The sequence below is a fragment of the Eublepharis macularius genome, chromosome 2, assembly GCF_028583425.1.
Source record: "Eublepharis macularius isolate TG4126 chromosome 2, MPM_Emac_v1.0, whole genome shotgun sequence".
Classification (NCBI taxonomy): domain Eukaryota; kingdom Metazoa; phylum Chordata; class Lepidosauria; order Squamata; family Eublepharidae; genus Eublepharis; species Eublepharis macularius.
In genome coordinates this window covers 195,051,729-195,066,406 of record NC_072791.1, presented here as the reverse complement: position 1 = coordinate 195,066,406, position 14,678 = coordinate 195,051,729, and the positions used below count along the sequence as shown (strand labels likewise).

At 42.7% G+C, this 14,678-nt stretch overlaps 1 protein-coding gene across 11 annotated transcripts in view; it reads right to left on the bottom strand.

Annotated features, from left to right (window-relative positions):
• The window catches only part of LOC129323714 (sodium channel protein type 2 subunit alpha), an 82,925-nt gene that overhangs the window by 47,099 nt on the left and 21,148 nt on the right, over nt 1-14,678 (bottom strand). For 6 of the 11 annotated variants that reach the window (XM_054970323.1, XM_054970313.1, XM_054970320.1 and 3 more), the window contains exons 9-14: nt 12,612-12,818; nt 11,108-11,401; nt 9,216-9,563; nt 5,974-6,106; nt 3,989-4,227; nt 725-898 (exon numbers count right to left, since the gene is read on the bottom strand). In XM_054970323.1, coding sequence (XP_054826298.1) covers nt 725-898; nt 3,989-4,227; nt 5,974-6,106; nt 9,216-9,563; nt 11,108-11,401; nt 12,612-12,818 — 1,395 coding nt within the window. Of the gene's footprint in view, nt 1-724; nt 899-3,988; nt 4,228-5,973; nt 6,107-8,176; nt 8,182-9,200; nt 9,564-11,107; nt 11,402-12,611; nt 12,819-14,678 lie in introns of all 11 variants that reach the window. The other 5 variants (XM_054970322.1, XM_054970321.1, XM_054970315.1 and 2 more) reach the window with 3 other exon arrangements.

Below are 14,678 nucleotides of genomic sequence, written 5' to 3'. Positions count from 1 at the left end.
CTTTCTGAAAAGCCCCAGTTCACTCTCTGGTGATTTCAACAACCATGCTGACAATCCTTTCGCTGTTGTCGTCTCCTGCCTCTTTCCTAGCCGCCTCCTTCTGTTATTGCCTTTGGACTTATTCTCCCATAAATTGTCTTGGGAACTCTTTTCATGTTATCTAGTCCAAGGGTTGGATCCCATCATCCACATCACAAGGACCAAGACTCCTTTCTGCATTCCCCTCCCCCAGCAGTCTTTCCCAATCCCATGAAAGTGTATTCCTGGAGTCATGGGACCTGCATGGAATAGTAGTCACATAGTCAGGAAACAGCAGTGGGGAGGAGAAAGGGGGAAACTCCTTCCTCTTCCATCAGCAAACTGTAACTTCAAAACCCTTCCTCCTGCTTATTGCTCTGCTCTCTAACTCAGTATGTCCTTCCTTTTAACCTTTGCTCTTCCAGCCCCACCACCCTTAGCTGTCTGAAGATCTCCTGTTACCTCCTGCTTCCTTTTCTGTGAAGCTTTTGGTGCAACTACTTAATCTTACCTCCCGCCCCCAATGAAATGAAGCTTAACTGAAATGAATGCATATTCAGCCCTGGTTTATCCTGCCCCCATCATTCTTTGTTTCAGTCACAAACTAAGCAAAGCACAACGCACAGTGTTGGCATGGAATATAAAGAATAATCAACGTGGTTCAAAATGTATATTAATGCTTCGGCAGGTTATTTAGATATTTTACCAGTCTGAAGGATCTTAGGACAGATAACCCTTCCACATTTGCCAGGCCCAGCTCCATTAAACTAAGGCTGACGATAATGCCATCAAAAATATTCCAGCCTTCTTGGAAATAATAGTATGGATCCATGGCTATTATCTTCAGAAACATTTCTGCTGTAAAGATCCCAGTGAACACCTACACAGAAAAAAAAACGTGATTTGTCATCATTGCCAAATAATGGTATTTATGTCAATCGAAGTTGGGATTCCACATTTTGTTTTTATAAGTAAAGAGAAGTGTTCCTAAAGTATGCATGCATGAACATGTGGAGATGAACGTTTGGACCACACACTTCAGAGATAGCAGCTTTAGTTCTCCTGCAAGAGGAAGGCCCCTTACTTACCAGAAGAGAGTTCTTGGATCCAACCCACTGTTAAATTATCTATCACAAATGATGCAAAAATTTCTTTACAATCAAAATAAAAAGGATTCTTCCTTTAAGAGTAATAACGTTAAAAATTCAAAAAGTTCCTCTATGTAGCCAACCACAGCCTGCACAAAACTTTTAGAAATCCAGATGTTTTCACAAGCAACGCTTAAATTGTTTCCCCACCACCATTTTCCTTATATCTAATCCACACATAAAACCTAAACTACCTAGAATATACATATAATTTTAGACCAGCTTACTTCTACTTATTATTAATGTTTACTACTGATTCATTCCATACGAAAAGACATCCTTAAAGTCTCATTACAGTCCTTGTGTTGTGCAAGCCTAACAACAAAAGCTTTCTATCAGATGCCACTTTCCAAACTGAAACAGCCCCAGACAGCTGCCATTTGCCCTACTGGGTAAATTTACATGTATCTCAGCAGTACACATGGAGCTCTCAACAAGGCAAATAGCAGCTTCCTAGGTCTGCTTTAGGTCAGGAAAATTGGGAGGGGGTATCCAGCACATTAATCCCTGTGCCACTGAAACTATGAGGAAACCAATAAACCAAGTAAACCAAAGCCCTACTCTGTAAATGGTTAGCCCAACAGAGACATGTGACTTGGAAAGCCAATCAGTGCACAGCTGGGGCTATATAAATTTTATCTATGACTTGGCTCCTCAGTTGTAGTTACTTGTCTCACATGGAAAGGTCTAACTCTACAGTGCTTGCGGCTCTGGGCCTGTCACAGCTGCAGACCAGACCCCTTACCTAATCATGACCGCACCTCCTGCCTCTGGCCCTTGGGGTCTATTGTTTGCTTTACTGGACATGACCCCCAGTCTATTTATTTGTTTACTTTACTTATCACTCACTTTCCTCACTGAGACTTGAGGCAGATTAAAACAGCATCACTGGAGAACATGGATAAAGAAATACAGAGCTGGATATCGTCAGCATATTCAAGACAGTCTACTCCAAAACTAAGAATGATTTCTCATAGAGATTAAACAACATGGGACTGAGCCCTGCGGAACCCCACAGGACAGGTCCCACAAAACAACTATGCTTGTCTGCCTCTGGACCTGCTGTTCTAGCTGCCTGTCCAGAGATGCTGTTTTAATCAGATCTAATTCCAGTAGCCCCAATATGGCAAGTCTTGCCCCAAGTCAAATCTTCTCACGGATAACAGCATTTTCTCTCCTGCCCCTTCTTTCACTTATGCTGGCCAAGAAGTGACAAGTCGCCTCTCTTTGGTTCAGCAGCTAAACATTATTCAAATCTTTATTATAAACAGTCCTCGACCAGCATAAAATGTAACAGCATTCATATATTCGGAGCTTCTAGAACTATAGGTTTTAGCTTCTACATTAATAAATATAATACAAAAGTTAAAAATACAATTTTAACATTCTTCCAGTAAAGTAGTATACCTTCATTAGCTGACAGAGTCTATAAGGCTACACATTATTTATTTCTTTACTTCATTTATACCTTGCCTTTCTCCTCAATAGGGACCAGCAGTGGCTTATGTTGTCTTCCTCTCCGCCATTTTATCCTTGCTACAACCCTGTGATGTAGGCTAGAATAAGAGTGTGTGACTGGCCCAAGGTCTCCCAACATGTTTACATGGCAGAGTGGAGATATGAACCTGGGCTTCCTAGATCCTAGTCTGACATTCTAACCACTTCACTAAACTCACATTAGAGGCATGAGAAGTGCTCCTGAGAAATTCTGATGACACAATTGGTATAATTTGTATTTTCTTCAAAATTCCTACTGGTATTTGCTTCAGGCAAAATCCATAGCAAGCTGACCCAAAACTGTCCCTGTGACAAGCACTGATTTGCTCACAAATCTGTTTATATTGCCACATGCACTTCTTCTCTCATGCTTACTACATCTCTGTCATCTCTTCCCTTTTCTCATCATCAAAAACATCCAAGGGAGGCCCTCTAGGCAGACACTGAGTCACTTCTATCATGTCTGCACACACATCAAGCATCCCATGGAACTTAGGGCCAAGCTAGATGATACCATGTCCCCCGAGTCCACCATGGGAACGTGGAGTCATTTTAGATCCTATTTTTTTTTGCTTTTATAAATGCTGCAGGGGCCTGCCTGGGACCGTGGCACAAAGGGGTGAGGAGGATGAGGTGGTAAGGGCTCTTAAACAGGTTAGGGGGCATACAGGAACCCTTTATTCCTCTTCACTGTGGTCTCCAGCAGGATTGGGCTCCACAGCGTTTTTAGAAATAAAAAAATAGGATCTAAGTGATGCCACACTCTTGTGGCAGATTCAAGGGCACAATATCATCTACTTTGGTCCAGAGATACATGTCACATAGCAGTAGTCCTAACAACATCTACAGCAGCACTTGTTGGGAAGTGGGGTTTGGCATCTAGTCTCCTGAGCCAAACCATTCACACTACAAAAACTAGGTGGAAGAGGCATCAAGAGAATTTGTACATCTTATGCTAAACTGCTTCTAGTTCCTTAAGGAAGCACATCTGATGCACAAGACAGCCATGGTGATAAAGCAGCTCAGGGCCAAGCTACAAGTGACAAATGACACAGGTTGGACACTTGTCAGCTTCCCTCAAGTTTTGATGGGAAATGTAGGCATCCCAGTCTTGCAGCTTGGCTCTCTGACTGCTGTCCAATGGACTTTTCAACTGCCACTTCTCCAAGATTCCGCCAAGCTGCCTACATTTCCCATCAAAACTTGAGGGAAGCTGACAAGTGTCCAACTTATCTCATTCGTCACTTGTAGCTTAGCCCTCAGTCATTCTTTCAAGGAATACAGCCACGGGCTTTCTGTGGTTTAAGACACTGTGAAGGACTTACCAGGTTTCCGACTGACAGAACGTTATTAAACTGAGGTGTCATTGGATAATGCTCCATGGCCATAAACAAGGTGTTCAAGACGATGCAGATGGTGATCGCAAGGTCGACAAATGGGTCCATCACAATCAAATTAACAACATGTTTTATTTTTAACCATGGAGCACAGCAATCCCAGATCAAGCACATGTTAGCAAATTTATACCAGCACGGAGGACATTTCTGTCTGGATTCTTCAAGTTCTAGACAAAAAAGAATGCATATGAACAAATGTAAGAAGCAGTGCAATTAATGCGCTTAATAATAATGTCCTACAGTAGACATTCTCCACCCCCCCCCCAGGTGCGTGTTATGCAACTTGTTAATGTACTAGGCATCCTTGAGCCTAATCTAAGCAGATTAGATGATTAAATTATGAAAGGCACAAGCATTTCTTTCACCCACAAATTCAGTAAATGCAACTACATTTTAGAAGAAAATCGACGCTAGACCATGTACTAGAAAGCAGTATGCCCTGGAACTCTGATGTATGTTCACACTGCACAGTGGACAAATATTTGACCTTTTAAGTTGCAGGATCTGAATTGTAGTCATTTTATCCTCAGCCACAGTGACACAGAGCAGGTTTGTCTAAACACAACCCCTTCCTGCCGAAGCAGCATGTGGCAACCTCGCAGAATCCAGTTTTGAGTTCACAGCTTTTGTCAGGGAGCCGCAAAACCACATGGGTATTCAGGCACTGGATTTTCCCAAGTGTAAAAGGGTAATGTACCAATTGAACCGAAGATAATAAAACTTTTGCTCTTAGGGCACAATAGTGAACATCCATGATTCAGAATCCCACAGGCACAAGATTATTGCATGCATATGGAGTGTTTGTGTTCTGCATTAATGGTTCTTCTACTCCATGCTTTATGCTCCCCCCCCCCCCAAGGATGGTAGCTCTGAGGGGATAGAGGAGAAGGGGGGCAACAGAATTAGAAAGACAGGAATTCCCTCCCTAGGTGCACACACAATGACATTTCCTGGGTCCATTGGAGGGTTTGCTGCCCTACAGCCAATAGAGTCTATTGCCAACTAAGTTCTGAAAGAGAGAAAGAGAGAGAGAGAGACTTCTGAAATAGCCACGATTTCCTTTGGACTGCAACAAAATCTACCTGTTACTTTCTTAGTCTATAGTGTGTGTCCAAACATGCAATTCCTCCCACAGAATGGCATTTTAGTTTGCAAAAAGGGTAGAAGCTTCCACCAATTCCTCCCTCTGACTGTAGGCCTCTTCATCCCCTATGCTGCTCCAGGGGATCCACTGAACCCCCCCCCCCCAGGAACAGAATTGGAGATGGGCTCAGTGGGAAGAGGAAAGTCCCGCTCTATGAAGTCTATGAATGGTTGAATACACACCATCATAATAGGAGAAAACTTCCAATTACCCAAACATTTCAGGAAGGATAGCCATATCTTGAGAAATAATTCAGTTGTTTTCTGCATGCACACTTATACCGGGTTTTCTGGGTATTTGATCCATGGGGATCAGATCCGCTTTGGGCCCCTGTAATTCCACACTTGAGGGGCCTGAACTGGTGTCTATTTAAAATAAAATCCTAAAATTTTCTTTCTAGCACGGTTGTACAAGTAAAGAACATCATCAGAAGCCAGGCAGAACATGATAAATTTAGTGGATTGGATCCCTTTGAAAATGTCTACGGATGGAAAGGGAGGTGGGTTTTCACATTTGCCCCGTTCCTGCTGAAGCTCCAACTGTGTTTCACTGTTCCAGGAGAGTCTCCTGTCCAGTCAGAGCAGCATTTGGGGGATCATTTTGGAATGCAGCAGGAATGGGGAGGTGAGAAAGTCAAGCTCCTCTGACAGAAATCCCTACCATCAGCAGAGATTTACTGTGATATCCAAGACATTTCATAATATTTTTTATAATGGTTTTCCAGCTCTTGTCCACCGGATGTATGGAATGTTTGTTTATGTTTACTTACCTTCCATCGTGTTAGTAAGGATACTGGCTATACTCATTGCCCGTTGTCTTGCAGTAGGATCAGACAAAAAATCCATAGACATATGGTAAGAACTTGAGCGCCTTTTCCTTAATTCCGTTTCTGTAGTGGTGCCCTGCAAATTAATGACTTATGAAATTTAAAATGATTGCACTCTGAACTTCATAAAGGTGGTCAGCAAGCACCACGAACTGTTATAAGGACCAAAGGAAAAGATCCTGGATCAAATCTTCCAGCAACATGCTTTTAAACAGGGCTTTTTTCTGGGAAAAGAGGTGGTGGAACTCAGTGGGCTGCCCTTGGAGAAAATGGTCACATGGCTGGTGGCCCCGCCCCCTGATCTCCAGACAGAGGGGAGTTGAGATTGCCCTCTGCGCCGCTGAGTGGGGCGGGGCCACCAGCCATGTGACCATTTTCAAGAGGTTCTGGAACTCCATTCCACCGCGTTCCTGCTGAAAAAAACCCTGCTTTTAAATATAAAGGAAGGCTTGATTTTGAGATCACATACAGGCCAGTGCTTTGTTTGTGATGAACATGGGACGGGGCCATAGCTCAGTGGTAAAGCATTTGTGTGGTGTGAAGAAGGTCCCAGACTCAGTTCCTGGCATCACCCTTTTAAAGGATCAGGTTGTAATTGATGTGGAAGACCTCTACCTAAGACTCTGGAGAGGAGTTAACAGTCTGAGTAGACAATACTGTCCAGGGTGGACCAATGGTCTCGTTCAGTATCATTATTTTATTTATTTAAAACATTTGTAGGGGGCTTTTCCACCCAAGCTGGTGAACATTAAAACATTAGAAAACTTTAAGCAACATTTTAAACAATTCAAATTTAAATATAAAACATTTTAAGTAGTATTAAAATAATTCAATAAACATACACACAAACACACAATACCAAGAACAAGAAGGAGGGCCAATAATAGCTACTGGGGTGTGCTAAATGAAACAAAAATGTGTTCACCCACTGGTGGAAGACAGCAATAGAGGGAGACAGACACATCTCCCAAGCTTTAGTGTCATGACTAAGAAGACCCCTTTCTCAGGTTGCCATCCGTCTAGCCTCAGATGGAGGGGGAACCTGAAGCAGGGCCTTCAGAGATGACCAGAGTGAAGAGGTACGTTCATATGGGAGAAGGCAGTCTTTAAGGTATGCTTGCCCAACCTGTATAAGGCTTTAAAGGTCAATACCAGCACTTGAATTGGGCTCAGAAGCAAACTGGGAGCCGGTATAAGGAACGAGACTGGAGTGATAGGGTCCCTACAACCCACTCCAGTCAGCATTCTGGCCACAGCATTCTGTAACAACTGTAGCTTCTGAACAGTCTTCAAGGGCACCCCGAATAGAGCACACTGCAGCAATCTAATCTAGACGTTACTAGGGTATGAACTACACTGGCTAGATCTTTTCCGCCCAGGGAAGGCTGCAGTTGGCTCACCAGCCAAAGCTGGTGAAAGGCATCCTAGACCACTGCAGTTTATTCAACAAGAGGCCAGGGTCCAGCAGCACCTCCAAGCTACAAACCTGCTCCTTTAAGGGAGTGCAACTTTATCTAGAACCAGAAATAACTCATCGCCTAGGTCAGACTTTCCCTCCACCCGTAGGACCTCTGTTTTGTCAGGATTAAGTAGAAGGCAGCGTCATGGGGTCATGCAAATCTGGTTAACTGCAAGGTCCATGTGTTCTCTTCCTTCTCCCTTCATACTTAATGCTTAATTATACTTAATCCTGTTTTAAGAATCCCACAGTGTAATCCTATGCTCTTATTCCAGTCTAGACATATGGAAATCAATGGGCTTAGACTGGACTAACTCTGTACAAGATTGCATGGACAGTAGTTTATTGGTAATGGTAACTATCTCCAGATTATTAAGGCATTCAGAGACATCAAATTTATAATTAGAGTTACTTGAAGTGTGCCATGTGAAAAAGGGAGGAAGGCGCACACAAGATTAGCAACTAACCAGATCTGTGACGATCATAAAGAAGCTCCAGTTGGTTTGTGATGCCTAAACTGAGCCACCATGTAACCTACCTTGAGCCTCAGCGACAAAGGTGGATGATAAACAAACAAACAAACAAATAAGGAAAAGTTTCTTGACAAGGTAAAGGAAAATATTTTGGGGCATCCTCTCCCTGCTGTGACTTATGATACCTACCATTAATGTCTTAGTAACAAACTACATTGCCTCCTCCAATAGTTCAAGATGATTAGCTTATGCTCGCAGTTATTTCCACATTTTTACTTTGTATAATTTCAGCCTAGGACTGCTAGGTCTCATGCTATGGCAGGAGGCCTCCCACCAGTAGCCCTTGTTGTCTGCTGCCACTCTGAGAGATAGAGGGAGAATATTTTTAAAAAGTCGTCTCATGCACTCCAATACATTGCTTCTGGGGGAAAAAAACCAGAAGTGACAAAGGGTAGCTCTAGGAACAGCTGGAAACTCCGTGAGAAAACCACTGATTTTCAAGTGATTGCTAGATCTACTCTACGTCATTTCCAGGTTTTCCCAAGGAGTGACATAGCAGGCACACAACATCACAGCCCCTCCATGTGCTCGCCCCTGAAGCTCCTGCTGCTTGCCCTATTTCAGCCCATTTTGCTAGCATCAATTTGTGTATCAACAGTTCTTCTGAGTATTCACAAGGAGCTTCATTCCTCGGAGACAATGACAGCTATGGTGAGAAGGGCTGGGACAGGTGAAACGGTACAGTTGAACGTGTGAAGATGCCCTATCTCAGTCAGACCATTGGTCTATCTAAGTCAGTATTGACTCCTCTGATCGGCAGCAGCTCTCCAGGGTCTCAGGTCTGTCACGCCACCTCTTACCAGATCTTTTTTAAAACTAGGAATGCAAGAAATTGAATTTGTGTTACCTCCTGTGAGACAGAAACCATCAGACATCCCGACAGGTGGCTAGATTTTGTGCCCAGGTCCGAAAATCTGAATTTAGCAGTTTGAATAAGTATTAACTGACCTCATAGATAATCATATTTTTATGGCATAATACCCATTTCTTAATGTCTTACTTTTATTAACCAATTTTAATGGAATTTTTGAATTGCTTTTACAATATGTCTTTGTTTGAGCTGTCGATGGCTGTAACAATAAAATTGATTGATTGAGTCTGTGACCTTTTGTATTCAAAGCAGAAGATCGACCACCGGTCCACAGCCCCTCTGCAAATCAACTCTTAAATCTGTCAACTTCATCTCTTATTACCTCAGGCAGAAGTTGGCCTGTGGGTGACATGAGAGCCGGAGGCCCGCCCACTAAGGAAACCACCCCATTGCAATCCACAGTGCTGTGCATCTTCCCATTTGCCGGAAGTACAGGTATCATCCGGGATGATCGACTGGCCTGGCTGATATTACTGTTGCGCCGCTCACTGTGCCTGTGAGGGACAAAGAGAGAGTCTCTTCTGCTCTCGTTGTCTTCAAACGTGCTGTGCTCATCGTCAGCAAAGTCGTTCTCGGAGCCTATATCCTTCGCTCGGCCTCTGAAGCTGAAAAGGCTCGTTCTGCTGCTGCGCCTTGGGGAAAACAGCGATCCTCGAATGCTCAGCAAAGACTAAGGAAATGACAGAAGATAATCAAGGGCAGAAATGTTAGTAAAAATGCCTTTTACGGGGGAAAAAATTAACGTTCAAACTATGCAATCCTAAGGAAAGTTACAGCTTTCTGAGTCCGCTGAAGTCCGCTTAGAATTGCACAGTGGGGAAATTAAAAATAAAATAGTTTCAAGTAAAATAGTTTCAAGCTTCAATGAAACTGTAAGATTTTCCCTCTCCCAAATTACAAAGGAAGGAAGATCCTTTTAGGGACTTTTCCATGAACATGTGGATGAACTACATAAATATTAACAGAAGACAATATTAAATAAATATGTATTAAAGAGTTCTATTTAATTACAGTAAAAAGGCTCTCCCTGTTTCTCATACTACTGCATATTTTATGAGATGACTTATAAATTAGTAAAAGCACAGCTCACCACTTCTCTCTCCATCGTTGCACTGCCCTGCATGCTCGGGCAACTATTATGTGAATACATGCTTGAATTTTTCTGCCAAATGAGAATCTCTGGTGACTATCTTTTTGCATAAACATGGGCACGAGCCCTTGACCGCTCTCCCCCCATCCTACTCTTCCAATTTCACTTAGGTTTGGCACCTGATTTTGTATCACTGTAGCTATCTTCCAACCACAACCCCTGGAGCTACATGTGCACCCAACTGGAAAGGAAATAACTACAATGACACCAGTGATAAAATTGTGGAGAAAATGGGGGATATCACTGTAGGTACTCACTCTCTCTGTTCTGCTTTCAGATTTACATAAGGGAACCCCACATGCAGAACAGTGTTGCATGTGCAATACTCGGGCTTCATGTGCAGGAATAAGTATCCATTATTCAACACAGAATGAGGAATCCTACAAACCAATCAGGTGCTCCACACTGGGAGCTTTATCAGCACCTTGTGTTGGGCACACAGACCCTATTCACACTGGAAGCATGCTGCAGTGCCCATAGACTGGGGCTTTTGTTTGTACATGACATTACTGATCAGCTAGATATCTTTTTAACATTTAGATTTTTATTGAGAAATAAACATATGTAATATATCAGTCCTTTTAAAACAAAATTGTTAAACCATTGATAATGCTTGTCTCACATTTTGGTCTGGCCTTGGTACTGTTCCAAAACAAATTAAAAAGTTACTATTGATCCAGCAATAATTCCCCAAAGAGAACTGTTCTACTCCAGATACTGTTCATTAATCACTCAATAATTTTCAGTCATCTGCTTTCATAGATCAATTACCCTGACTCATCTTTCTTATTATATGCTTCACCTCTTGGCCTCACAGAGATATATCCCATAAATCATTTATTCATAGTAATAATTCCCTGTGATCTTAGTTCTCCAAGAAAATTGAATCATACACAGAGTCAAAGCTGTACTGATATTTAGCGGTAATACAAAGTGGAGGGGTTCAATGGACCCACGGGATCAAACATGAACTGCTTCTGAACACACAAACTCATGGAAGGCAAACACTTTACAACTGGCCCTATATCAGTTATTGCTCATAAATCAGGATATGCTTTTTATACCTGGTGCGGGGAAGAAAACCGTTTTTCGTATGTCAGTCTGTTTCCTTCGATGGAGAAGCGAAAGCCTTTCCTTCTAATGCTGTCCTCTGATTCAGATTTATGAAATTCATCTTCATCCTTTTCATCTCCCTCAGATTGTTCCCTCTGTTTTCTCTTTTTCCGCCTGTTCCTTCTCTCTTTAGCACTCTTTGAACTCAACTTTGATGTTGCCGAAGAACTCTCCGAGAACCCTCCTACACCACCAACTTCGCTGAACTCTCGAGACTCGCCTGCTGCTGCAGCTAAAGCGGCTGCCTGTTGAGTACAAAGTTAAATAGATTTAAGATGTAAAATACTAATCTGTTAATGCTATTATTGATTTTATTTTTTTTAACGCAAACGTGTTTGGCGTTCGTTACATTAATCCTGCATTCTAAATCTCAGCAGGGCAAGAATAGTGAGCTTGTAAAACAATTTTGCAGGTTTCAGATCAGAAGAAACCGTACCAAATTTACCTCAGGATGCCAAATTCACCCTTATTGTGCTCAATTCTCATTTGAGTAATCTCTTCCCCTTTTTATAAGTGAGCAACAAAGAAAAGGCTGCACATCATACCCAATAGGCTGGAGTCACTAGAGAGAACTCTTTATTTGACAAACCACATACTACAGAAGAAGAATATAATAATAATAACATTCGATTTATATACCGCCCTTCAGGACAACTTAATGCCCACACAGAGTGGTTTACAAAGTATGTCATTATTATCCTCACAACAAAACACCCTGTGAGGTGGGTGGGGCTGAGAGAGCTCCAGAGAGCCGTGACTAGCCCAAAGTCACCTAGCTAGCTTCAAGCGGAGGAGTGAAGAAAGGGACACTAAATTGTCATAAGGTACATTTATCTCTTACTGTGCAAGACAGCCCTATTGACAGCACTACTATTTTAAAATAGCGCTGGATAAGTATTAAGTGAGGCCTAGTGAAACCTATGGGGGAAAATAAAGGAAAGAAGTTCTTTGCCTAGACAAAAACAGGAAAAGGAGATCCAGAATCTGCTCCTGATCCCTAAGGTGGGCCTTAACAGAAAAGGAGGCATGTGGGCAAAGATTAATACATAAATCTAAATTAAATTACTCCTTTAGTACAGTGTAAAAAACAATGGTTTTCCTGAGGAAGGCACATAGAAAAGCAGAACCCGCAACTTCTACGAAGAAGATAAGGCAGTGGTCTTCAGCTTTTCAAGATCTTTGTTCCACTGAACAAGGGAACCATGGAATCACAGGTAGTCGTGCACCAGGAAGAGGAAAACACAGTTATGACCTCACTAGGATCAAAGCAGCACAGCTGTCCAAGTGATTTTGCTCACCACTAGAATAATCGATCTTAAGGGCTGATAAGCACTCACAATCCGACAGCTGATGTTAACTATCAGAAAGCACCACATTTGGTACAATAGAAAGCTTGCCTTTAATGCCACCCCAGTATGAACAAACCTTAGAAGCTACATCCCACCAGAAAGCTACCTGAGCTTCTTCTTGCTGTTTTTTCAACTGCTCAAGCATCTGCTGAAACTCTGCTTCTTTCTGCTCTGCTTCTTCCATGGTGGCTTGATTCTGTTCTTCATAGGCCATGGCAACAACAGCCAGGATCAAGTTGATCAGATAGAAAGAGCCCAGGAAGATCACCAGAACAAAAAAGATCATGTATGTTTTCCCAGCAGCTCTCAAGGTCTGTTAAAGAAAAATGAAGTACTAAGAATTTTATAACATTCCTTTAAAACCGTGATATTCACTCAATGGCCCTGGAGCCGCATGTAGCTCTTTTGAGCACCATTCCACGATGTGGCACCTACTCCAGGTTCCAGAAAAGTTGGCAAGGTCACTGCTAGCTGGGGCTGTGGTTGGCAGGTGGTCCCCAACTTAAAACAGCCCCTGCTGGAGGAAGCCTCCTTGAGCCTTCCTTGTTGGTCCTGTATGAGGAATAGAAGTAAAGGGCCCATCTTTTCCAACAAGCCCCATCCTGAAGATCTGCAATCCCAGATCTTCCCAGACAGCATTGGGATTGAAAAGGATTAAATATTTGAGCAAAGTTATTCTTCGTAGTATTTCAATTGTTAGATGTTTTATATGGATCTCATTACATTCTTTGCCGTTTGGAATTAATTATGAGAGCCACCTCAAATCCCTACATTTAGCACGAACCACGTTGTCTCTTGCAACATTGGAGTTCAACTTGAAGGAAACTTTTAACTTAGGGAAATATTTATCTTTTAGAATCTAGCCCAATAAAAGAGAGCTGGGGAACTTGAAAACTTGCACACTCGTTCCAGATAGACAAGGGCTGGCTAATGCCCCGTAGTGGTGGGGAGAGACAACCCTACATGCTCAGAAGTACTCTAGTCATTAAAAAGGTTATAGTTATAACTTCTATATTAATAGTTATACCTTATATTATTGTGTGTGTGTGTTTGGTGGAGTAGCACATAGGGCTTATGGTAGTCATGCGGCATTTTTGGTTGATGGTAATTGAGGAAGAGAGGATCCAACTATCCTCCAAGCCCCTTTCCTCCAGTCTAAGGAGCCTTCTTCCAACCCAAGTGGGGAAGCTGTTGCATGGGGATGCCTAAAAGGGGAGCAGCTGTGCCACCCATACCTAAGTTCTCCTCCCGCCCCACCCTGTCCGGAGACCCCTGCCCAGGCTGACCCAGAACCAGGAGGCAGAGGCCAGCACCACTGCAGCAAACCAACCTCTGTTACGACGGAAACCAGTGCAGCAGCAGTGATGTGCTTTTCAAACCACACTGCTTTTTCTGGTGTCAGAAGTGGCCACCCCGCCCAGGCCACCAGGGCATTTGCAGATTTTTAAAAACAAATTGTCATTTTCATATCCCTATATCAAACTACTATTGTACTAACAGATGCAACAGATTCTCTGAATTCACAGCTTTCATTAAAACAAAAAATAAGTCTCTAGTCCCTTCCCCTGCAGAGGTATCTCTGCAAGAGAATGGTCTAGAGACTTGCAATTGCGTTATAATGGTAGGTTGGTATAGCAATATAAAAATGATGATTTAAAAATATAGAAAACAAAACCAGAAGGGGAAAAAAGAAAAGTGAGGAGGGATGGTTAGATGATGATGAACATCCAATCATCGAAAAGTGGGATGGAGGTGGGTGGGAGTGGGTGGGACAAACAGACTACAGACCTCAGTTTACCTGGAGAAAGTGGCAGCTTCAGAGGGGGGAAGGTATGGCATCACAGTCCTGCTGAACTCCTCCCCAGTCTCTGCCTGCCCCAGACTCTGCTCCCAAATCTCCAAGAATTTTCAAACCCAGAGTTGACATTTCTATCCCTAACAATTTTGCCACACCTTCATCAAACCCTGTCCCCTCTATTCTGATTCACCCTGGCATCTTATTACTGAGGATATTCTTGGTAGGAACTATTTTGCATCCATTCATCCTCTAGTACCTGCTGTACCAGTACCGTCAAACCTTTTTTTAACAAGTGCTTTTTTAGCAAGTCCCCATCTACTGGGATGTTTTGCCTCTTGTGTGCAGGATCAAGGACGCTTGATGATGTACTGGCTT